Below are 20,352 nucleotides of genomic sequence, written 5' to 3' on the forward strand. Positions count from 1 at the left end.
TTAACTCCACTTAATCCAGTTATTATGAAGAATGCAAAGAATCTAACTATTCTTTAATAAGAATAATGTAAGTACATATTTCCTGCATGATTATGTTTAACAGGAAAGTTAGTATGTAGAAAATTTCAAAGTATTAGTATTTAGAGTCATGGTTAACTTTTTAGTATACTCCTACTCAGGAGATACACCCATACTCTAACCTCCTCCCCCAAAGACCTTCCCTACGTGGAAAATAAAACAAGAGAAGCTGACTTCTCTTACGTTCTATGTTTACCTCTATACCCTTCCCTTTTCCAGTGACTATAACTTTCCTTCTTTCTTGGAATTAAAACAAAACTCAGCTGGCATATGTGAAATCTTTTATTTATGAAATTTCCTTTAACCAGGCCACTTATGCCCAATATTCACTTCCTCTGTTAATCTTTCTTAATTTTCGTCCACCGAAATGATTGTTATTTAAAAAAAGTTTAAAAACCTTTTCCCATCACTTAATCTTACATCCACTGTCTCAAAGGTGCCTTACAAAAGCGCCAAAATTAAATATTAAAAAGAGAAATCTGGAAAGTTTTCTGATGTGCCTTTGCTTTTCAAAACTATTCTGCCGCTTGTTTTAAAGAGTATATTGCATACCTGATCCATATCTAAAGTTGTTTCTATCATTTCCTGAAACTTGGAGAAATCAGAACGAAGATCAATAAGAGGAGTCATAAAAACTGCCAACAACAATGCCTGATGTTTTCCTAAAAGAAAGCAAAAAGTAAATAAATAAATAGGTCCTATATTAAAAATACAAAACTACAAATCATGAAAATTTGCGATAATGAGCAGCCTTTGATCCCAAAAGCACAAACTGTGTAGCAGATCTCTGAAGTTACTACTCACTCAGGTATCTTAATTCAAATGTGTTTAGTACTTATATAGTAAGGGAGATGATCTGGCACTCTAATAAAACACTGCCTGCCCTGCATGTCTGCTAATGTCCTTCAGAAGAGGTACTATAGATGCAGAAACGTGACATTAATTACAACCAAATGAATAGCGTTTCTTTTAGATTTAATAACGCAAAGTTGAAGTCATTAAAATAAAATATCTAACTTACCTTATAAATCCCTAATTTCCATTAATAATACAGTGTTCCAATTAACAGAGGTTAAATCAAGCCACAAGTAAATGGAACTTCACTTGATGCTGTTTAAGAGCACATGCTGGGGAATTATGTAAGGAGAAGTAAGTGAAGCAACAGAGTCTGTAGTGTGAAAGGCATGAGTAGAGAGACCTGGAAGCCAATCCCTGCTCTGGTATCTACTGGCTCTGTGATCTGGAGCCTCCTTTTCCTTGTCTATTACAATGGGAGTAATAATAACAGCTACCTAGAAGGTGAATAAATAAGACAACTATGCTTAGTATATATACAGTAGTTGACACAATAGAAGCTCAGCAATAGTTACCACGCATTATTATTGGTTATAACACAAGGATTTTCTTCTGATCTCCAATAAATTCCCTTAGGAGAACGCTGCAAGTGATCTCTAGCATACTGCATTTCACTCCAAAGCAATAATTCCCAACATTTTCCAGAAGTATTGGTAGCTCTTGATTGAGAAAATGATGAAAACGTTATGATGGCAGTCAGTAAAACTATTGTGAGAATTCATATTTTATTATTAATCACAACAGCATCTAGACATATTTAGAAAACAGTACATATGTGTGAAACATTATTTAGACAGTCTATAAACAACACTTTGCCCACATAATGTTTGTTGTGCTACAATGCCTGGTTCTTTATTCTGAATTAGCTCATATGCTATTGGTAAAGAGGGGAATGATGGCAGCAAAACATGGTGGTGGCACTGGTTCACAAATGATTTTTCCCCCAGCCCATTAATGTTTTGAAGAGATCAAGGGAAAGCTTTCACACAATTAAAAGTAAGCTTAGCAACATACAAAGACCTCAGAGTGGCTGGCTTAATGACCATTATACTTTCCACTATGTTAAGATATGTGGAAAGGCTGAGTATAGATGAAGAGTACAAAAACATTTGCCACTGTTTAAAAAGAAATTTTTTATTTAACTGAATTCTACATACCCTGGTTCAGATTTTTAACTTTGTTGAAACTGACATTTGAAGCAAATGACCTCAAAGGGCATCTCAAAGGAGGAAATAAGCCCCAGACTTCAAAGCTGCAAAGTGTCACTTGATGCTGGCTACAAATGCAATGGAGATTTAGGCAGGCTATTGTTTCTATTAAAGGTTGTTAATGCTTTTGTTATTAATCACTTAAAATTTTTCATATATTTTGAGGTCTACCTTAACTCTATTTTTTTCTGTAAGTTCTGTTTTCTAGCACATGACTTTGAAGAAGGTAAGGTTTTCCAAGAAAACATAAGTAGTATTATTACAGAAGTACCTGTATAAACTTCAGAACATGTCCTCTAGCCCCTCACACACAAAGGCCCACCTTGCTGCAGCTCTTCTAAGAGTTAAAGTCCCTTCCTCTGCTCACTTGTTCCATATCCTGCAAAGCCTTCACTAGCATCTTGAATTCCTTCCCCTACTTGTAATTTGTACTGAGCCCCAGTTGGCAATTTCCAACTGGGTTTTTTTCCCCCAATTGGTTATGGTTTTAATTAAAAATAACAGCTCTATTGAGATATAAATCATATACCAAACAATTCTCCATTTTAAAGTGTACGATTCAATGGTTTTTAGTATATTCACAGATTTGTGCAACCATTGCCACAATCAATTTTCAAACTCTGTCACTGCCCTCAAAATAAACAAGGAACCCTGTACCCATTAGCGGTAACTTACAATTTCCTTCCAACCTCCTGCCATTCCTCCAAGCCTAGGCAATCACTAATCTACCTTCTGAATCTATAAATTTTCCTATTCTGGTCTTTTTATATAAATGGATCACATTATATTGTGACGGCTTTTTTTCACTTAGCATAATGTTTTCAAGGTTCATCCATGTTGTATCATGCATCAGTACTTCATTACTTTTGACTGAGGAACAATATTCCATTGTATGGATATGCTACATTTTATTTATTCATTCATCAATTGATGGGCACCATTGGGCTTTTTTTAATCATTTTTATTTCTAGTAACAAAATAACATACTTTTCAGTACGATTGTTTTTAATTACAGAAGTACAGAAACTAAAATAAAATCTTTTTTTTTTTTTTTTTGCGGTACGCGGGCCTCTTACTGTTGTGGCCTCTCCCATTGTGGACCACAGGCTCCGGATGCGCAGGCTCAGTGACCATGGCTCACGGGCCCAGATGCTCTGCAGCATGTGGAATCTTCCCGGACCGGGGCACGAACCTGTGTCCCCTGCATCGGCAGGCGGACTCTCAACCACTCCCTAAAATAAAATCTTAATAACACTATTACCTAAAAATATGGAACATTTCACGAATTTGCATGTCATCCTTGCGCAGAGGCCATGCTAATCTTCTCTGTATCGTTCCAATTTTAGTGTATGTGCTGCCAAAGCGAACATCACCATTGGGTTTTGATAAACTCCATCTTCCACTAGTTACCACAACCTAAAAAGCCTTACATGATCTATCCCAGGGTCTTAAACAAAGGTCCATAGATCCTTGAATTCAAGGTAGTACATAAACAAAGAAGTAAATCCCATCTTCATTTTCTCTAACCTCTAACTGGAATCAAGCATTTTCTTCCATTGTTAATGTAAGTAATAAACCACAGTAGTATCATCAGTACTTGTGTCTTTGTCATCAATTAAAATTCCAGATATATTTTCATATCATATTATAGTTTTTTGGAGATAACTTTAACATTTAAACTCATTAGCTCAAAATTAAAGAAGTTCGAACTTCACTCAGATCATGTTATTTAATGCATTAATAAAAAGGACTTATTTCTCAAGAATTTTTTTTGTATTTTGATAAGTGTATTTCAATATAATTGGCTTCCTATTTAACTCTATGTGTTTCATTTTACGCATTTAAAAACACTATTCTGACAAGTGGTTCATAGACTTTATTAGAAGCCAAAAGGGTCCACAGCACGAAAAATGTTAAGACCCTTGGATAGGCCTCACCTCCTAACAAGCGCCCTTATTCTCTATTTCCATGCTTGACAACCCTAGCTTCCCTTCACTCCTTCAACAAGTCAAGCTATAGGTACTTTTACTAGCTGGCCCCACTAGCCTCCCCTAGATCTTAACAGTGAGCTCTTTGTCATCATTTGAGATTCACCTGAGACAGGAATGCCATAGAGAGGCCATGCTTGACCACCATATTCAGCATCTTCCTGGCCCAGCCAAGTCACTCTGTCACATCAAAATATTATGCTTTCTTTGTTGTACTTACTACTCTTTGAAATTCTTGCTCATTTATTTCTCTCTCTCTACCCTTCCACTGTTACTGAACCTCCATAAGAAGAGGGACCTTATCTGTCATATCTACCATTGTAGTTCCCAGAACAATGCCTGGCACAAAGTAGGCAATGGATAACTCTATGCTGAATGAATGACTTTATGAAGGGAGCAAGGGACTAATGAAGCAACCAATCACTGGTCATTAGTTCTGATACACACAACAGTCACCTAGGAAAAATACAAAAGATCACACCGGGAAATAACTGTTAAGCTTCTTCTTCTTTTTTTTTTTTTTTTAATAATTTTTATTTTTTGGCCTTGGCACGCAGGATCTTAGCTCCCTGACCACGGATTGAACCTGCGTCCCCTGCAGTGGAAGCACAGAGTCTTAACCACTGGACTGCCAGGGAAGTCCCTGTTACCTCCTTAAATGCATCAAAATGTGGAATATCTAAGCAATCAAATTCAGTAATTTCTCTAAGAACTCCAGATTCATTGTCAGCCCCTAAAGATTCATTTAAACTCGCTGAAGATTTCATTTTTGAGAATGCTACTGAATACTCAATGGAGAAAAGACAATCTTCTTCAATAAACAGTGCTGGGAAGATTGGATATTCACATGTAAAAGAATGAAACTAGACCCTTATCTTGCACCACTTAAAAAAATTAACTTGAAATGGATTAAATACTTAAATTTGTTAAGACCTGAAAACATGAAACTCCTAGAAGAAAACACGGGGGAGGGACTTCCCTGGTGGTCCAGTAGTTAAGAATCCACCTTCCAACGCAGGCGACATGGGTTCGATTCCTGGTGGGGGGACTAAGATCCCACATGCCGCAGGGCAACTAAGCCTGTGTGCTCTAGAGCCCACGTGCCGCAACAAAGAACCCACGCACCACAATGAAAGATCCCACATGCCACAACAAAGATGCTGCATGACACAACTAAGACCCAACACAACCAAATAAATAAATAAACATTTTTTAAGAAAAAAGAAAACATGGGGGAGAAGCTCCTTGACATGGGTCTTGGCAATAATTTTTTGGATATAATACCCAAAGCACAAGTAATAAAATTAAAAATAAACGAGTGGGACTACATCAAACCAAAAAGCTTCTGCACAGCAAAAGAAACAATTAACAAAGTGAAAAGCCAACCTATGGAAGGGGAGAAAATAGTTGCAAAACATTTATCTGATAAGGCACTAATACCCAAAATAGATAAAAAACTAACAACACAACTCAATAGCAAAGAAACTCCAATTAATCCAATTTAAAAACGGACAAAAGACATTTTTCTAAAGAAGATATATGAATGGCCAACAGGTACATGAAGAGATGAAATGCAAATCAAAAACACAATGAGATAACACTTCATGCCTGTTAGAATGGTCATCATCAAAGAGACAAGAGAACAAATGCTGGTGAGGATGTAGAGAAAAGGGAACACTTGAGCCTCTTGGTGAGACTGTAAACTGGTACAGCCACTATGGAAAACTGTATATGGAGGATCCTCAAAAAATTAAAAATAGAACTGCCATATGATCCAGAAATTCCACTCCTGGGAATAGAACCAAAGAAACCCAAAACACTAACTGGAAAAGGTATCTGCACCTCCCATGTTCACAGCAGCATTATTCACAATAGCCAAGATATGGAAACAACCTAAGTATCCATCGATGGATAAAGGGATAAAGAAAATGTGGGGCTTCCCTGGAGGCGCAGTGGTTGAGAGTCCGCCTGCCGATGCAGGTGACACGGGTTCGTGCCCTGGTCCGGGAGGATCCCACATGCCGCAGAGCGGCTGGGCCCGTGAGCCATGGCTGCTGGGGCTGCGTGTCCAGAGCTGTGCTCCGCAACGGGAGAGGCCACAACAGTGAGAGGCCACAACAGTGAGAGGCCCGCGTACTGCCAAAAAAAAAAGAATCCGCCTTCCAATGCAGGGGACGCAGGTTTGATCCCTTATCGGGGAACTAGGATCCCACATGCTGCGGGGTAACTGAGCACATGAGCCACAGCTACCGAGCTCATGCGCCACAGCTACTGAGGCTGCATGCCACAACTAGAGAGAAGCCCATGCACCGCAAGGAAATATCCCACATGCCGCAATGAAGACTCCGCGTGCAGCAACTAATACCTGATGCAGCCAAAAATAAATAAATAAATAAATATTTAAATACTAAAAAAAAAAGTTAAGTGGTTCATTAAATATACTCCTGGAATGATGCCCAGGCCAGCTTTAAATCTAAGCCTTAACTGGTGTATTAATACCACTTTTGGGACTTGTTTTCTCCATCTTGCCTATGTTCATGCCACTTAATCACAGATTGAGAGAAATACTATGGAGGCTATCCTTAGTGAATTTAGAAAGGTTAATTTTCAGGGGAACTCCCTGGCGGTCCAGTGGTTAGGGCTCAGCACTTTCACTGCTGGGGACTGGGTTCAATCACTGGTCAGGGAACTAGGAGCCCACAAGCCGCACGGCTACTTGTCAAGTGGCAAAAACACCAATGAAAACCACTTTGGCATGTGCACTGCCCCCAAATAAAATGTTGCACTTTCTTGAAATACCACTTTAGAATTTTCCTTTTATGACATCTATCAAAATTATACTTTTGTGTGATTATTTGTCTAATGTCTGTTTCCCTCGCATGCTATAAGGGCAGAGACTGTTTTGGGGTCCTATCACAGCCTCAGCAGCTAGCAGTGTCAGGAACACAGTGAGTACTCCAAGTGTTTGCTAAACCTTCTCGCTGTTTCTGCTTCCCCCTTATCTTCCCTAACAACCTCTGGATACCAGTCCTTTGTTATGATGTAAGCAATGAATTAATCAATTTTTGCTAACATACCTTTATTAGTACAGACACTAAAGTAAAATAAAGAACACCGTAAGCTTTCAGGACCTCTTAAATAACAATGGTAAGACAAAGCATCTTGAACCCCTAGCACAACCATTCATCACTAAGTACTTTCCTATTCTTTCACTGCTTTTCAGTTTCCTTTCTGACACATTCTCTCTCCTACACTACGTGGTATTTTCTCATTCTCCCAAAAGAAGTTTCTGAAGGCCTATTACATGTCAGAAGTTCGGCTGGAATACTTGTTCCCTGGGGACATACCGTACACTCAGGTGTCGGGGAGAGATGACACAGTCATTAAACTAATTACAAAGAAGGATGGCAAGTATAATGACAGGGGAATACAGGGTGCTTTGGAAACACATAACCAGGACAGGAGTGTACTCAAATGTAGGAACAAGGTAGGTCTACCCAAAGAAATGACTTTGAAGGTGAAAATCTAAAGATGAAGACAACAAAGCCAGGTGAAATAGGAAGAGATAAATGTCTGACTCTAAAGGAACAGCACATACAAAGGCCAAAGAGTGTGCAGTATATGTGAGATCCGGAGGATGTTCAAGTTCACTTGAACAGATGCAAAAAACAAATGCAGTTTGTTTTTTCAAATTGCAGACTTTTCTCCATCATAGATTTAATAAATCTTAGCATTTTTCAGTGAAAAAATTGAAAAATGTCCAAGTACACTGTATTGTTGTTTCAGTTTTACATATTATTTCAGTTTATACAATTTATTATAAAATTATGTTTTTATATATACCGTGTATACATGTTGTTAAAAACAAGACACCAGGCCCCAAATGGAGTCGCTTATGCTAAGCCCCATGTCACCAAATCGAGGCTTAACTTAACTACAGTTTCGGCTCTCCCAGAAATGGAAGCTTAAACCAGCCAATCAGGAATCTCCTGATCAGCACCAGTTAGGTAATACACCTGACAGACCCTAAAATCCCCTAAAGGAAAGTAACTTTACAATAACCAACCCGCTTTTTATAACTTCCTTGTTTCAGCTCCCTTCTGCCTATGAAAGTCTTTCATTTTGTACAGCTCTAGAGAGCTCCTTTCTATCTCCTGGATGGGATGCTGCCCAATTCATGAATTGTCCAATAAAGCCAATAAGATCTTTAAAATTCACTCAGTTGAATTTTGCTTTTTAACACTGCATAGACACACCCATGGGTATGCACTAAGTCAAATGAAAATATATATCTTACTGTGAGACATGGTCAAAAAAGTCTGAGAAACACTGGCAATGAGTCCTAGGAGGGAAAGGATAGACAGAGAGATAGGCAGAGGCAACAATTTATGAGGGGTCTGTCAAACCCCAGTCTTGTCTCTGCCCTTACAGCATGTGAGGGAAACAGACATTAGACAAGTAATCACACAAAAATATAAGGCAGTGAAATATAAGGGCAGTAAATATATAAAGGCAGTGAAAAACCCCTGAAGGGTTAACAACACATTTATATTTTTATTTATAAATATATTTACATATTGAGAAAGACAGTTGGCTGAAGCAAAGAGAAAGGATTAGAAAGAGCCAAGACAAGAGAGTAAAAGCATTAGGAGGCTGAGAGTAGTTCAGGTAAGAAATGCTATAGCCTGGACTAGGGTGCTGGCAGTGGGATGGAAAGGTGTCCGAGGTGAAGAATATATATGATGCGATACCAATAGGACTTAGTGACTAAGTGAATGCAAAGAGGGAGAGGAAACAGTTAAGGCTGATTCCCAAGGCTTAGACCACTGGGTAGATAATGGGGCCGTTTACTGAGAGAGAGAACACCAAAAGCAGAGTTTAGAAGGAGGAATTCAGAGTAGACTTTGAAACATGGGCCCATATGAGAAATCCTCAGTCAGAATTCCCATTCAGTGATAATCAGGTAGCCCGACCGGCAACGGTCCACTTTAGTCAGACCATGACTTCCCTAGCTCATCAGAATATCAGCCCACCATTCTGCCTCAATATCTGTAACCTGACGGGCCCCTCCAGGCACGAGCTTGCAATGCCCGGTCTTATTCACCACAGGCAGACACCAACCACACCACAGGCCCCCAACTTCCCACCACGAGAAGACTTTCCCAGATCTGTGTCTGGCAAAGTTGAGGATGCGGGGTAAATTGGCTGTAATTGCACCTAAATTATTGATACTCACTAGTAAACGTCTTCTCTCTCAAATCATTTACATTTTATTTAATGTAACTGAGAAGTAACTGGAAACAGCTGGCAAAATAATTAAGAAAAAGACACTAAGATTTTTTAATCAAGTTAAATGAGCAAGTAACACTAAAATCAAAATGAACTATAGGAGAGTTCTGGGTAACAGACATGAGGTGCCTCCCTACACGTGCCCTCCCGACACTAACTCAGGTCCAAGGCCTACCACTAGTCACAAATCTGCTGAATCAGACTTTCCAAATAGAATATGACCGGAAAAACCAACCTAAAGTCTAAATTAATTATCAAGTTAGTATTAACATCCTTGTTCTAGTAAATTTTTTTTTTTTTTTTTGCGGTACGCAGGCCTCTCACCGTTGTGGCCTCTCCCGTTGCGGAGCACAGGCTCCGGACGCGCGGGCTCAGCGGCCATGGCTCACGGGCCCAGCCACTCCACGGCATGTGGGATCTTCCCGGACCGGGGCACGAACCCGTGTCCCCTGCATCGGCAGGCGGACTCTCAACCACTGCACCACCAGGGAAGCCCTCTAGTAAATATTTTGGTAAATGGTAATAAAAAGACATGAGTTTCAACTAACAAAGATTTAAAAATTTATTCTATGCCCATGTTCCCTTGACTAATTTAACATAATTTCCTTCTATTATTAACTCCAACCTAGAAGTTTTATGAAGTACAATTAAATTTTATCTGACCCTTTAAATATATTTATGAAATGGATTTAAAAATTCATGTAAGTGGAAAAAAGGCTAGCAAGATGCTGCTAATGAAAGTTTACAGTATTCACACAAATATGAGGCTGGAGCCAAAACATTACCAAATTAGCAAAGAAGCCAACAGTTGAAGTGCAGTCAATCATGATAAAAGATCAAAATAATTCAATCGCTCTGAATAACAACCTTTAGCACAAGGGCATCTCTGTTATTCCTCCACCACCAACAGCCGCCCTATAGTTTTGGCCTCTTATCCTCCCTCATGGCCCCTGCCCTCTCTTCCTTTTCAGATTCTCGGGTCACGTCACCCCTTTTGTTGAGCACAGCCACCTGTTTCCATTCCTTCATTTGCAGGTAATACTTTCCCTGACAATATACCTCATTTTCCTTTCTTACTATTGTCATTTTGACAAAACAGTAATTTTCTTTCCTATGCTGACTTTCTCTTCTGATTCCACTGATTAGTTATGAGTATCATTTTACACCATGCTAGTCTCTGTGAGATAACAGAAAATGTACTGGTCTCTGCTCCTGGTTCCTGACACAGAGTTCCTAAAACGCTTGTAATTTCCTAAGTGACCAGAGTACTAGGAGCATCTCTTGTTCTAATAAGGTGACCCGAGATGAGCTCTTGAATGGGGGCTGGTCACCAGAAAGACCAGCCATGATTAGGAGCTTGGAATTTTTAGCTCTACCCCCCACTCCCCCGTCATCCAGAGAGGAGAAATTGATCATGCCTACGTGAGGAAGCTTCCTAAAACCCCAGTAGTGGTGGCGGGGGGCATGTTCGGTTCAGAGAGCTTTCAGGAGGGCAAACACATCCACCAGAAAGGTGACACAACTCAACTCTACAGGACAGAAGCTCCTGTGCTCAGGACCCCCCCGAGACTTGTCATATCTCTTCATCTGGCTATTCATCTGCATCCTTTATCAATAAACTGTTAAGTGTAAGTTAAGTGTTTCCCTGAGTTCAGTGAGCTGTTTTAGCAAATTGATTAAACCCAAGAAGGGGGTCATTGGGACCTCCTCTGTAACCGGTTGGTCAGAAGTACAGGTAATACCTGGGCTTGAGACTGGGTAGAGAGGTCGCAGGGCACCAGGCTTGTGGGATTGAACCCTTAACCTATGGGATCTGATGCTATCTCCAGGGAGACAGTGTCACAACTGAGTTAAACTGCAGAACACCCAGTTAGTGTCACAGGAAATCACTTGTTGTGGGGCAAAACCTCCACACATTTGGCGACCGGAAGTGTAACTGATGAAGTTTCTGAGTGTTGTGCCTTGACCTCTTTTATCTCGTAAACTAGTTTTTATTGCAGTTTTGCATAGGGATGCATATGTTTCATTGTAACAGACCTGGCTGTATGCAAAAGTGTAACAGAATATATTGGTGGGATAAAAATGTTCTAATTGTACATTTAATAAATAAATAGTACTGATTTTACAATAGTAAAAATAGTACTAATTGTTAGTTGCCATAATTTAACCTCTATGACTTGACACTAACTGGGTAAGTCAATTATACTTCCATGAAAAAATAAATAAAATTAAGAAAAGAAATAAAAAACAAAAAAATTTAAAGGGCAGTTTTACACATGTTAAATTAAATTAAATGTATAGGAAATACAAAAATACTACAATAAATAATGCATTTTACCTCACAAAAGACATGAAGTTTGCTTGTGGAGGTGGACTTCCAAAAGGCTGCAGCTTGTAAGTTACTGTGAAATGGTGAGTCCTCTGAAGTGCAGTGCAAAGCTGTAACACCACATGCAAATGAGTGTGGCTCATGAATACACGGTGGATGTTTGAGGTGTGTGTCTGTGTACATTTTGTGTATGCCTACACTGCTCAGTTCAGCTGGGTGCAATTTTCTGCATTCACCCAGTGTTTCCCATGGGCAAAATGTGCATAAGCAACACAAAATTCACATTATGCTCAAATTGTTTCCTAATATATGAACTACATTAGAACAAGTCTTGCTTGTCAAAGAAAGTGTTAAGCTTAACTGACCGTCTATAATTTTGCTTAAAGAATGAAACAACATAAAGCAAAATATTAATAATGATTACCTCTGGATGGTAGAGTAATTACTACAAAGAGTTTACCTTGCTTTTATAAACTGATAAAGACGAAATTTAAAGAAAATATCTCCAAAATACAAAATCCAACCAGATCTTAAATTGCAGCTTTATAGGCTAAAGTTTAAAAAGTGCTACATTAGTAAACAGATTCCTTTTCAGAAATGCCAAATTGCTTTCATATTCTTATCTTCTATTTAGAAGGAAACTGAGCAATCAGGTTAAAAGGGGGCATTATTGGGGCTTCCCTGGTGGCGCAGTGGTTGAGAGTACCCCTGCCGATGCAGGGGACACGGGTTCGTGCCCCGGTCCGGGAAGATCCCACACGCCGCGGAGCGGCTGGGCCCGTGAGCCATGGCCGCTGAGCCCGCGCGTCCGGAGCCTGTGCTCCGCAACGGGAGAGGCCACAACAGTGAGAGGCCCGTGCACCGCAAAAAAAAAGGGGGGGGGGATTATTATTAGACTAACTTACTATGTTATTTAGGGTTAAAAAGCAATGGAGATAAGCAGAAGGTGCTATGGAAACCAGAAAACTGCATGAGGGCAGAGAAAGCTTCACAGAAAGGGTGATATTTGAGCTCAATCTTAAATATTAGTAGGGTTGCATCACATAGACAAGGTAGTGAAGGGCATTTAAGACAAAGGAAAAACATGGAGAAAAGCACAAAAAATGAGAGCAGTCTGGAGAACCAGCACAATGAGAAGAAGAGTAGGTGAGGGAGTATAAGGGAGGCTGACTGAGAAGTAGCAGCCAGCCAGGCACAGGAATGGGTCTTCTTCTGGTAGGTTATGGGAAGCAAATTAATGTGTTCATAACCAAAAGGGAAGAAATGATAAGATCAGACGTGCTAAGAAAGATTACTATGGGTTCATTGAGGAGGATGCAATGACCGGGGGAGGGAAAATAGCACATGTAAGCTTTTTAAATATACTGAAACAGAAAAGGATGATTACTTGGATGTGGGCAGAAGGAAGGGTTACATACCTCAGTGTGATAGCTGTTACAATAAAATTCATCAACAGAATCTAGATACTTAGAGTTGTTTTAAGCACTATCAGAAATATGCTCCCAATGCAGAATACCATTGTTTTAGGTTGTGCCTCAATTTTTTTAAAAAAATTTATTGAACTATAATTTACAATGTTCTGTTAATTTCTGTTATATAGCAAAATGATTCAGTTACACGTACATATTCTTTTTCATATTCTTTTGCATTATGGTTTATCACAGGATATTGAATATAGTTCCCTTTGCCATACAGTAGGACCTCATTTTTTATCCATTCTATACATAATAGATTGCATCCGCTAACCTCAAACTCCCAATCCTTCCCTCCCCGGCCCCCTTCCCCCTTGGCAACCAAAAGTCTGTTCTCTATGTCTATGAGTCTGTTTCTGTTTTGTAGATAGGTTCACTTACGTCGTAGTTTAGATTCCATATATAAATGATATTATATGGTATTTATCTTTCTCTTTCTGACTTACTTCGCTTAGTTTGATAAACTCTGGATCCATCCATGTTGCTGCAAATGTGTGTCTCAACTTTTCAATTTTAAAAGATACGAGGAATAAGGGAGGCCAAGTACATTTTTCAAATAGCCTTTTTTTTTAACAGGAGAAAGATAATTTAGAGTAGAGCTTTTATCTCTCAATGCAAATCTACTTTCTAAACTGTTGCTGCCCTCTGCTGTCTCTGAATTTACTTTTTTTCATTTTTTTTCCAGTAATAACATTAAAATAACATTAAACCTAGAGTTAATCAAAACCAAAACATCACAGGATAGCAGAATACACTCAATTTCTAGTAATATACAAATATATTTTTTAAAACTTTTAATGATTTTAATTTTAAGGAGAGTGCATCTAGCTTTTCCTCATAAATTAGCCTCAGTTTTGACTTTCTCCATGAAGTCAGTAGGCTAAGGAGCTATGCTGAACTCTGCAAAATGCCATTTTAAACTCAAGAGAGGCACATGAAAAGATGCTCAACATCGCTAATCATCAGAAAAATGCAAATCAAAACCACAATGAGACATCACCTCACACCTGTCAGAATGGCTATCATTAAAAAGACCACAAATAAAAAATTGTTGGCAAGGATGTAGAAAAAAGGGAACCCTCATAAACTGTTGGTGGGAGTGTAAACTGGTGCAGCCACTGTGAAAAACAGTATGCAAAAAAAAATAACTAAACATAGAACTACCATATGATCCAGCAATTCCACTCCTGGGTATATATCTGAAGAAAATGAAAACACTAATCCAAAAAGATACACAAATCCCAATATTCCTATCAGCATTATAGTGACTACACTGAAGAGGATGGCAAAAAATAGAAGGATCCAACGATTCCAGTTCTGGGTATATATCTAAAGGAAACAAAATCATTATCTCGAAGAAATATCTGCACCCCCCACGTTCACTGCAGCATCATTTACAACAGCCAAGACACGGAAACACCCTAAGTGTCCACCAGCGAAGGAATGGATAAAGAAACTGTGATACATATGTACAACGGAGTATCCTTCAACCATAAAGAAAGAAATCCTGCCATCTGCAACAACATGGATGGACCTTGAGGGCATTATGGCAAGTGAAAAGAGTGAGACAGGGCTTCCCTGGTGGCGCAGTGGTTGAGAATCCGCATGCCGATGCAGGGGACACGGGTTCGTGCCCTGGTCCGGGAAGATCCCACGTGCCGCGGAGCGGCTGGGCCCGTGAGCCATGGCCTCTGAACCTGCGCGTCCGGAGCCTGTGCTCCGCAACGGGAGAGGCCACAACAGTGCGAGTGCAGCAAAAAACAAAAAACAAAAAACAAAAAAAAAAAAGAGAAGAGTGAGACAGGGAAAGTCAAATACTTTGTGATCTCACTTATATGTGGAACCTAATAAAACCAAACTCATAAACACAGAACAGACTGGTGGTTGCGAGAGGCAGGGAGTGGAGGAAATGGGTGAAGGTGGTCAAAAGGTACAAATTTCAAGTTATAAGATTTAAGTCCTGGCAAGGTAATGTACAACATGGTGACTGTAATTAAAAAACAAAAACTAAAACTGTATTGTATATTCGAAAAGCTGCTAAGAGATTAGACCTTAAAAGGTCTCTTCATAAGAAAAAAAAACTACGTGAGGTGACGATGTTAACTAAACTTATTGTGGTGATCATTTACGTAGTATATATATACATATCAAATCGTGTTGTACACCTAAATTTATACAATGTTATATGTCAATTATTTCTCAATAAAACCGGGAGGAAAAAAAGCCTGTCACACTCACCAGTGAAACCTAGTAAGATAAGGACTGGACCGTGTTCACTGAATTCAGCAACAAGTAAGTCACTTAGCAAATGCCATTTCAGTACAGTGGTCAGGGCTGAAGCCAGTGGAGTGAATGGAATATGGAAATGTAGGCTTTCAGAAACTGCACTGAGTACAGGTACAAGAGGAGGACACAGGGACAAGGATGGCTTTTTTACCTCATGAGGGAAGAGATGTGAGACAAATGTTTAAAACAGCTGATGTTAAGTGGTAAGAGTAAATTGTTTAGAGAGCCTATCTCCATGATTACACCCTGATTACATCCCTAACACCAGTCAATCCCCTTGTGCTTCCAACTGATCGTGCTGGAATGAGGCCAGAGGAGACAGAGTCAGAAAATCGTAGCAGTAGAAGATATTCATTTACAGGATGAGGAAATTGAGGCACAAAGGAGGGAAATTAAGCCACACTAAAGAAATGTGAAACAGAAAAGATTAAAGACCCATTTTCTTTAATTCCACTTTGGTGGAACTAAATTCTAGGGCATTTAAGCCTCATCAGTCTAATGAGGAGCCTTGACTAGAACAGGAATACTTTTTATACAGTGGTACTCTGAAACGATAAGCAGTTAGCTATTCTTTTACACTCTGTTAGATAAATAAGAGGAAAGGTTACCATAAAATTTAAATTAAGTCTATACTTATTTTGTACCAGTCATCATAGTTTTTTTTAAGTCTGCCTACAAAAAAAATCATGAAGCTTTCTCATAATATTGAAAGGTTTGTTTTCCATAGTTCTAAGAGATGTTGATTTTTAACTCTGAAACTTAAAATGCTTTATGTATTAGACATATAACTTTGTACTTACTAAAATATTTGTTGTAGAAACTTATGTTCACTTAAAGTTAAAAACTATGCTTGTAAGAGCAAGTTGATTTTATCCACCAATACTATATTGATTAACTAATATATGACTTTGCTTACTTTACTGTAGTAACTTCCCTCTGACTTCAACTGTTACCACCAAGACCTTCTGTCTTAACTTTCTTTCATAGGTGTACTGGAAAGGTTAATTCCCGCAGGCCTGGAATTAGCCTCCAGTGTTTTCTTAAAGTTCCTGCATGGCAATGGTCAAGGCATGAAACATACTAATTGTGTTGTTTTGTAATCTCTAGTCCCAGGAGATTCGAGGTGGTTCACTCAGCTTAGCACCATGGGATCGATGATTTGCACCTGGTCTCACTGAGGCCCCAAGAGGGCTCTGCTGTAGAAACTAGTTACAGAACAGGAATACACCCACAAGACCAGTAAAGCATTAAGAAGCCCAGCAATACAGTTTTAGGCTCCCTGGTTCCAGGGTGTTCTGCATACAATAATGGTCCCTGATCTGAGAAGGTGCACCTCACCAAGGACCTTTTTATAGGTACCTGCACCTGACCTCCCTGGCCCCCTGGCTGTGACAGCCTTTGGCTGTGATGCATTATCCTTACTTTAGTGCAGCTGCTAGACTGTATCCTTTTCCCGTAATAAGCCATATGTTTGTAAGCACTGTCATTTTGGGTCCTGTGAGTCAAACCCTGTTCAACTGCCACTGTTAGTGCAAGACACCTATTAATAAACCTTGTAATCCTAATATTCATTTCTAAAAAACAAAAATTCTAAATTGTCTCATGACTTCTGGCTTCTGTGATACAGCCAGAGGGCAATACAAACCTATTAGGAAAACTTAAAGATGAGTCACTAGAACCAACTTTAAAAGGACAGAACATTTGCTAAGTATATTGAAAGTGAAGGAAAACAAAAACAAAATCATTTTATTACCTTCATATTTTTCCAGAGCCTGAATAACATTAGGGAGTTGATTTATACCCTGATAGAGTCGGTAACAATCTTGTAAGTTTGCTGCTTGTCTTTGAAATTTCTTGGCAAGTCGGTTAAGATCTGGAAATCGACGAAGTAAATCTTCTTGTAAACTCTGCCTCAATTCTGCATCTTCTACAAAAGCTTCTACTAAATTTAATCTGAAATAAATTATACTAGAATTAATCTTAAATATTTTAGTATGAAACTAAAATTTGTCAACTAGGTGCATGTCTCAACTCAAAAACTCCATGTAAGAAGCTTGAATCTATTCTGAAATGTTAGTTTTTTATAGAGGATGGAAAGCTCCATAACACTGTGATGTAAGCAGTTTGTGATTAGTTAATAACCAAATTAATGTTTAGTTAAGTAGTATCATATGATACTGAAATATACCCAATTTTGTTTGCCTTTCACCAAATTGACATTTCTTAAATAGAGGAATCTCATTATTGGGATTGTTGATATTGACACATTACTGCACATGGAAACAATGATCTTTAATGAAACAGAATTACAATTCAAGAATGTTGCCAAATTCAATACTTATTCTATCAGAAAGTCTTATAAATTCAAAATGTATTCTAAAATTACCTCATGATAGTACAAAGCCAAAATGATCTTTAATAAAACAGAATTACAATTCAAGAATATTGCCAAATTCAGTACTTATTCTATCAGAAAGTCTTATAAATTCAAAATGCATTCTAAAATTACCTCATGATAGTACAAAGCCAAAATTTTCTAATTAAAAAACTGAAATAAGTTTATTGCTTCACAAAATCAATAAATAAAATCTTAGCTTGTTTCAAGAACTATAAAATACACAGCTAATATTGCTTTTGTAATTTATTGGAATCAGTGGCTTTCCATTTTTTTCCCTGTAATCCACAGCAAGAAATATAGTTTTACATCATGACCCAGCACACACATGCACAGATACTGATTGTAGCGGGCAAAATAAGCCACCTCAAAACATGCCACTCTAGTGTCCATAAGGACTACTTTGGTCCTTAAGGACTATTTTTAGTTGAGGACAATTGAAAAGGAGCAGAAAGAAGGAAAGCTCTTTGCCTTCTCCCTATTTGCCCAAAAGCAGGACATAAATTTACCAAGGTGCTCCCCTTCCTTCTTTACCAGGAAGGACAACAATTAATCTCAACTTTAGATCCTTAACAGCCTGGAAATGGCAACAGAGGAACCTACATAACCCTACCAGCTAGCCTTTATCTACCTTTAGTGTCCATACATTTCCCTTCCCACAATTTGTAGCCCTAGGAACTCAAAGTCCTTTTCCTTTGTCTTGTCACTTCTCTGAAAATTTATTGTTCCTTTGCTAAGATGCTATATAAGCCCAAGTTCCAACTAACCCTAGAGTTACTCATCTCTGAGTGCTCCCACATGTAAGCATAAACTTGTTTGTTTTTTCTCGTTAATCTGTCTTTTGTCAGTCCAATTCATAGGGCCACAGCCAAAGAACTAGGAGAGTAGTAGGAAAAAGAAACTTTCCTCCCTGACAACATATAATTAAAATAGGTTTTGCAAGACAAAACTTAACTTACTATATGTGGTGCACTCTTATCTTTCTATTGTATTTAACTTTTCAAAACTGCTAGTTATCACCTGCTACACTAACTTCACAACCCACCACTGGGGCACAACATGCAGTATGAAAAACTGTAGTAGATGGTATTGAAGTAATAGCTGAAAAGTAAACTTTAACATTCAAAAGTAGGGGAAATGGTGTGGGCACAGAAGACAATCCTAGGTTTAGAACGCTATCAGACGAACAACCGTTTTCCTTACATTTGTAAACTATATGAGTAGTAAATTAATCCTCAAATTGCACAGGAACAGGAAAAGGAACCAAATCAGCTTTCTAAATTTCTTAACTATTTACTGATCTCTCCATCAGCATTTACAATTCCTGCATCATCATAACGTTCATCTAGCATGTCATATGAAGGGAAAAATATGCTGCCCCTGTAGTACTCATATAATGACTACAAATATTAAAGCAAGATTTTGCAACCTTGGTATGTGGCAGCCTGGATGGGAGGGGAGCCTGGGGGAGAATGGATACATGTGTATGTACGGCTGAGTCGCTTTGCTGTGCACCTGAAACTATCACAACATTGTTAATCAGCTATACTCCAATATAAAGTAAAAAGTTAAAAAAAAAGATTTTGTGGGGCCTCCCTGGTGGCGCAGTGGTTGGGAGTCCGCCTGCCGATGCAGGGGATACGGGTTCGTGCCCCGGTCTGGGAGGATCCCATATGCCGCGGAGCGGCTGGGCCCGTGAGCCATGGCCGCTGGGCCTGCGCGTCCGGAGCCTGTGCTCCGCAACGGGAGAGGCCACAACAGTGAGAGGCCCACATACCGCAAAAAGAAAAAAAAAAAAAAAAAGATTTTGCAACCTTGGCAACATTGACATTTAGGCTAGATAATTCTTTGCTGTGAGGGGTTGTTCTGTGCTGTTTAACAGCATCCCTGAATTCCACCCACTATACTCTTTCCAGAGTAACAACCCAAAATGTCTCCAGACACTGCTAAATGTCCCAGAGGTGGCGGGGGAGCGGAGGACAGCCCCAGGCTGGGCCACTGGTTTAAATGACCTTGAATCACTTTAAAAGATGAAAATAAAGAGAAAAATAACAAACTCTATAGAATGTCAAGATAATATTTAGGGAGTTGGTAGTAGATATATTTGTTGTAGCAAATGCCAAATTAGTGGGGAAATAATCTGCTACCAAGCTTGTATTACGAACCAGTCACAGGTTATACAAACAGAATTATTCAGGCACTTACTGCTTAGGAAAAGATTTCTATGGCTTGTACTCTAGATTTTAAAAACAAAGCAAACAAAATTGAGTAAGGGATGCAGCCAAATCACAGCAAATTCGGGCCTTCCTAGCTATCCTCTGGCTCTAACTGGGCTTCTCCAAGTTTGATCCAAGATTACCCATATTAAAATCACTTGGAGGTGGAATACAGAATCCCCAAGGTTGGGGCCCACCTGTAAAACTGCAATGAGCTTCTCAAGCGATTCTTCGGC

The 20,352-nt window shown here is 39.0% G+C and overlaps 1 protein-coding gene across 2 annotated transcripts in view; it reads right to left on the bottom strand.

Moving 5' to 3' along the window:
• Positions 1 to 20,352, bottom strand: part of MSH2 (mutS homolog 2) — a 75,952-nt gene that overhangs the window by 30,541 nt on the left and 25,059 nt on the right. For both annotated transcript variants that reach the window (XM_081254041.1, XM_081254040.1), the window contains exons 7-8: positions 17,259 to 17,458; positions 631 to 740 (exon numbers count right to left, since the gene is read on the bottom strand). In XM_081254041.1, coding sequence (XP_081110167.1) covers positions 631 to 740; positions 17,259 to 17,458 — 310 coding nt within the window. The remainder of the gene's footprint in view (positions 1 to 630; positions 741 to 17,258; positions 17,459 to 20,352) is intronic.

This window comes from Mesoplodon bidens (assembly GCF_964165515.1).
Source record: "Mesoplodon bidens genome assembly, chromosome: 14".
Lineage (NCBI taxonomy): Eukaryota > Metazoa > Chordata > Mammalia > Artiodactyla > Ziphiidae > Mesoplodon > Mesoplodon bidens.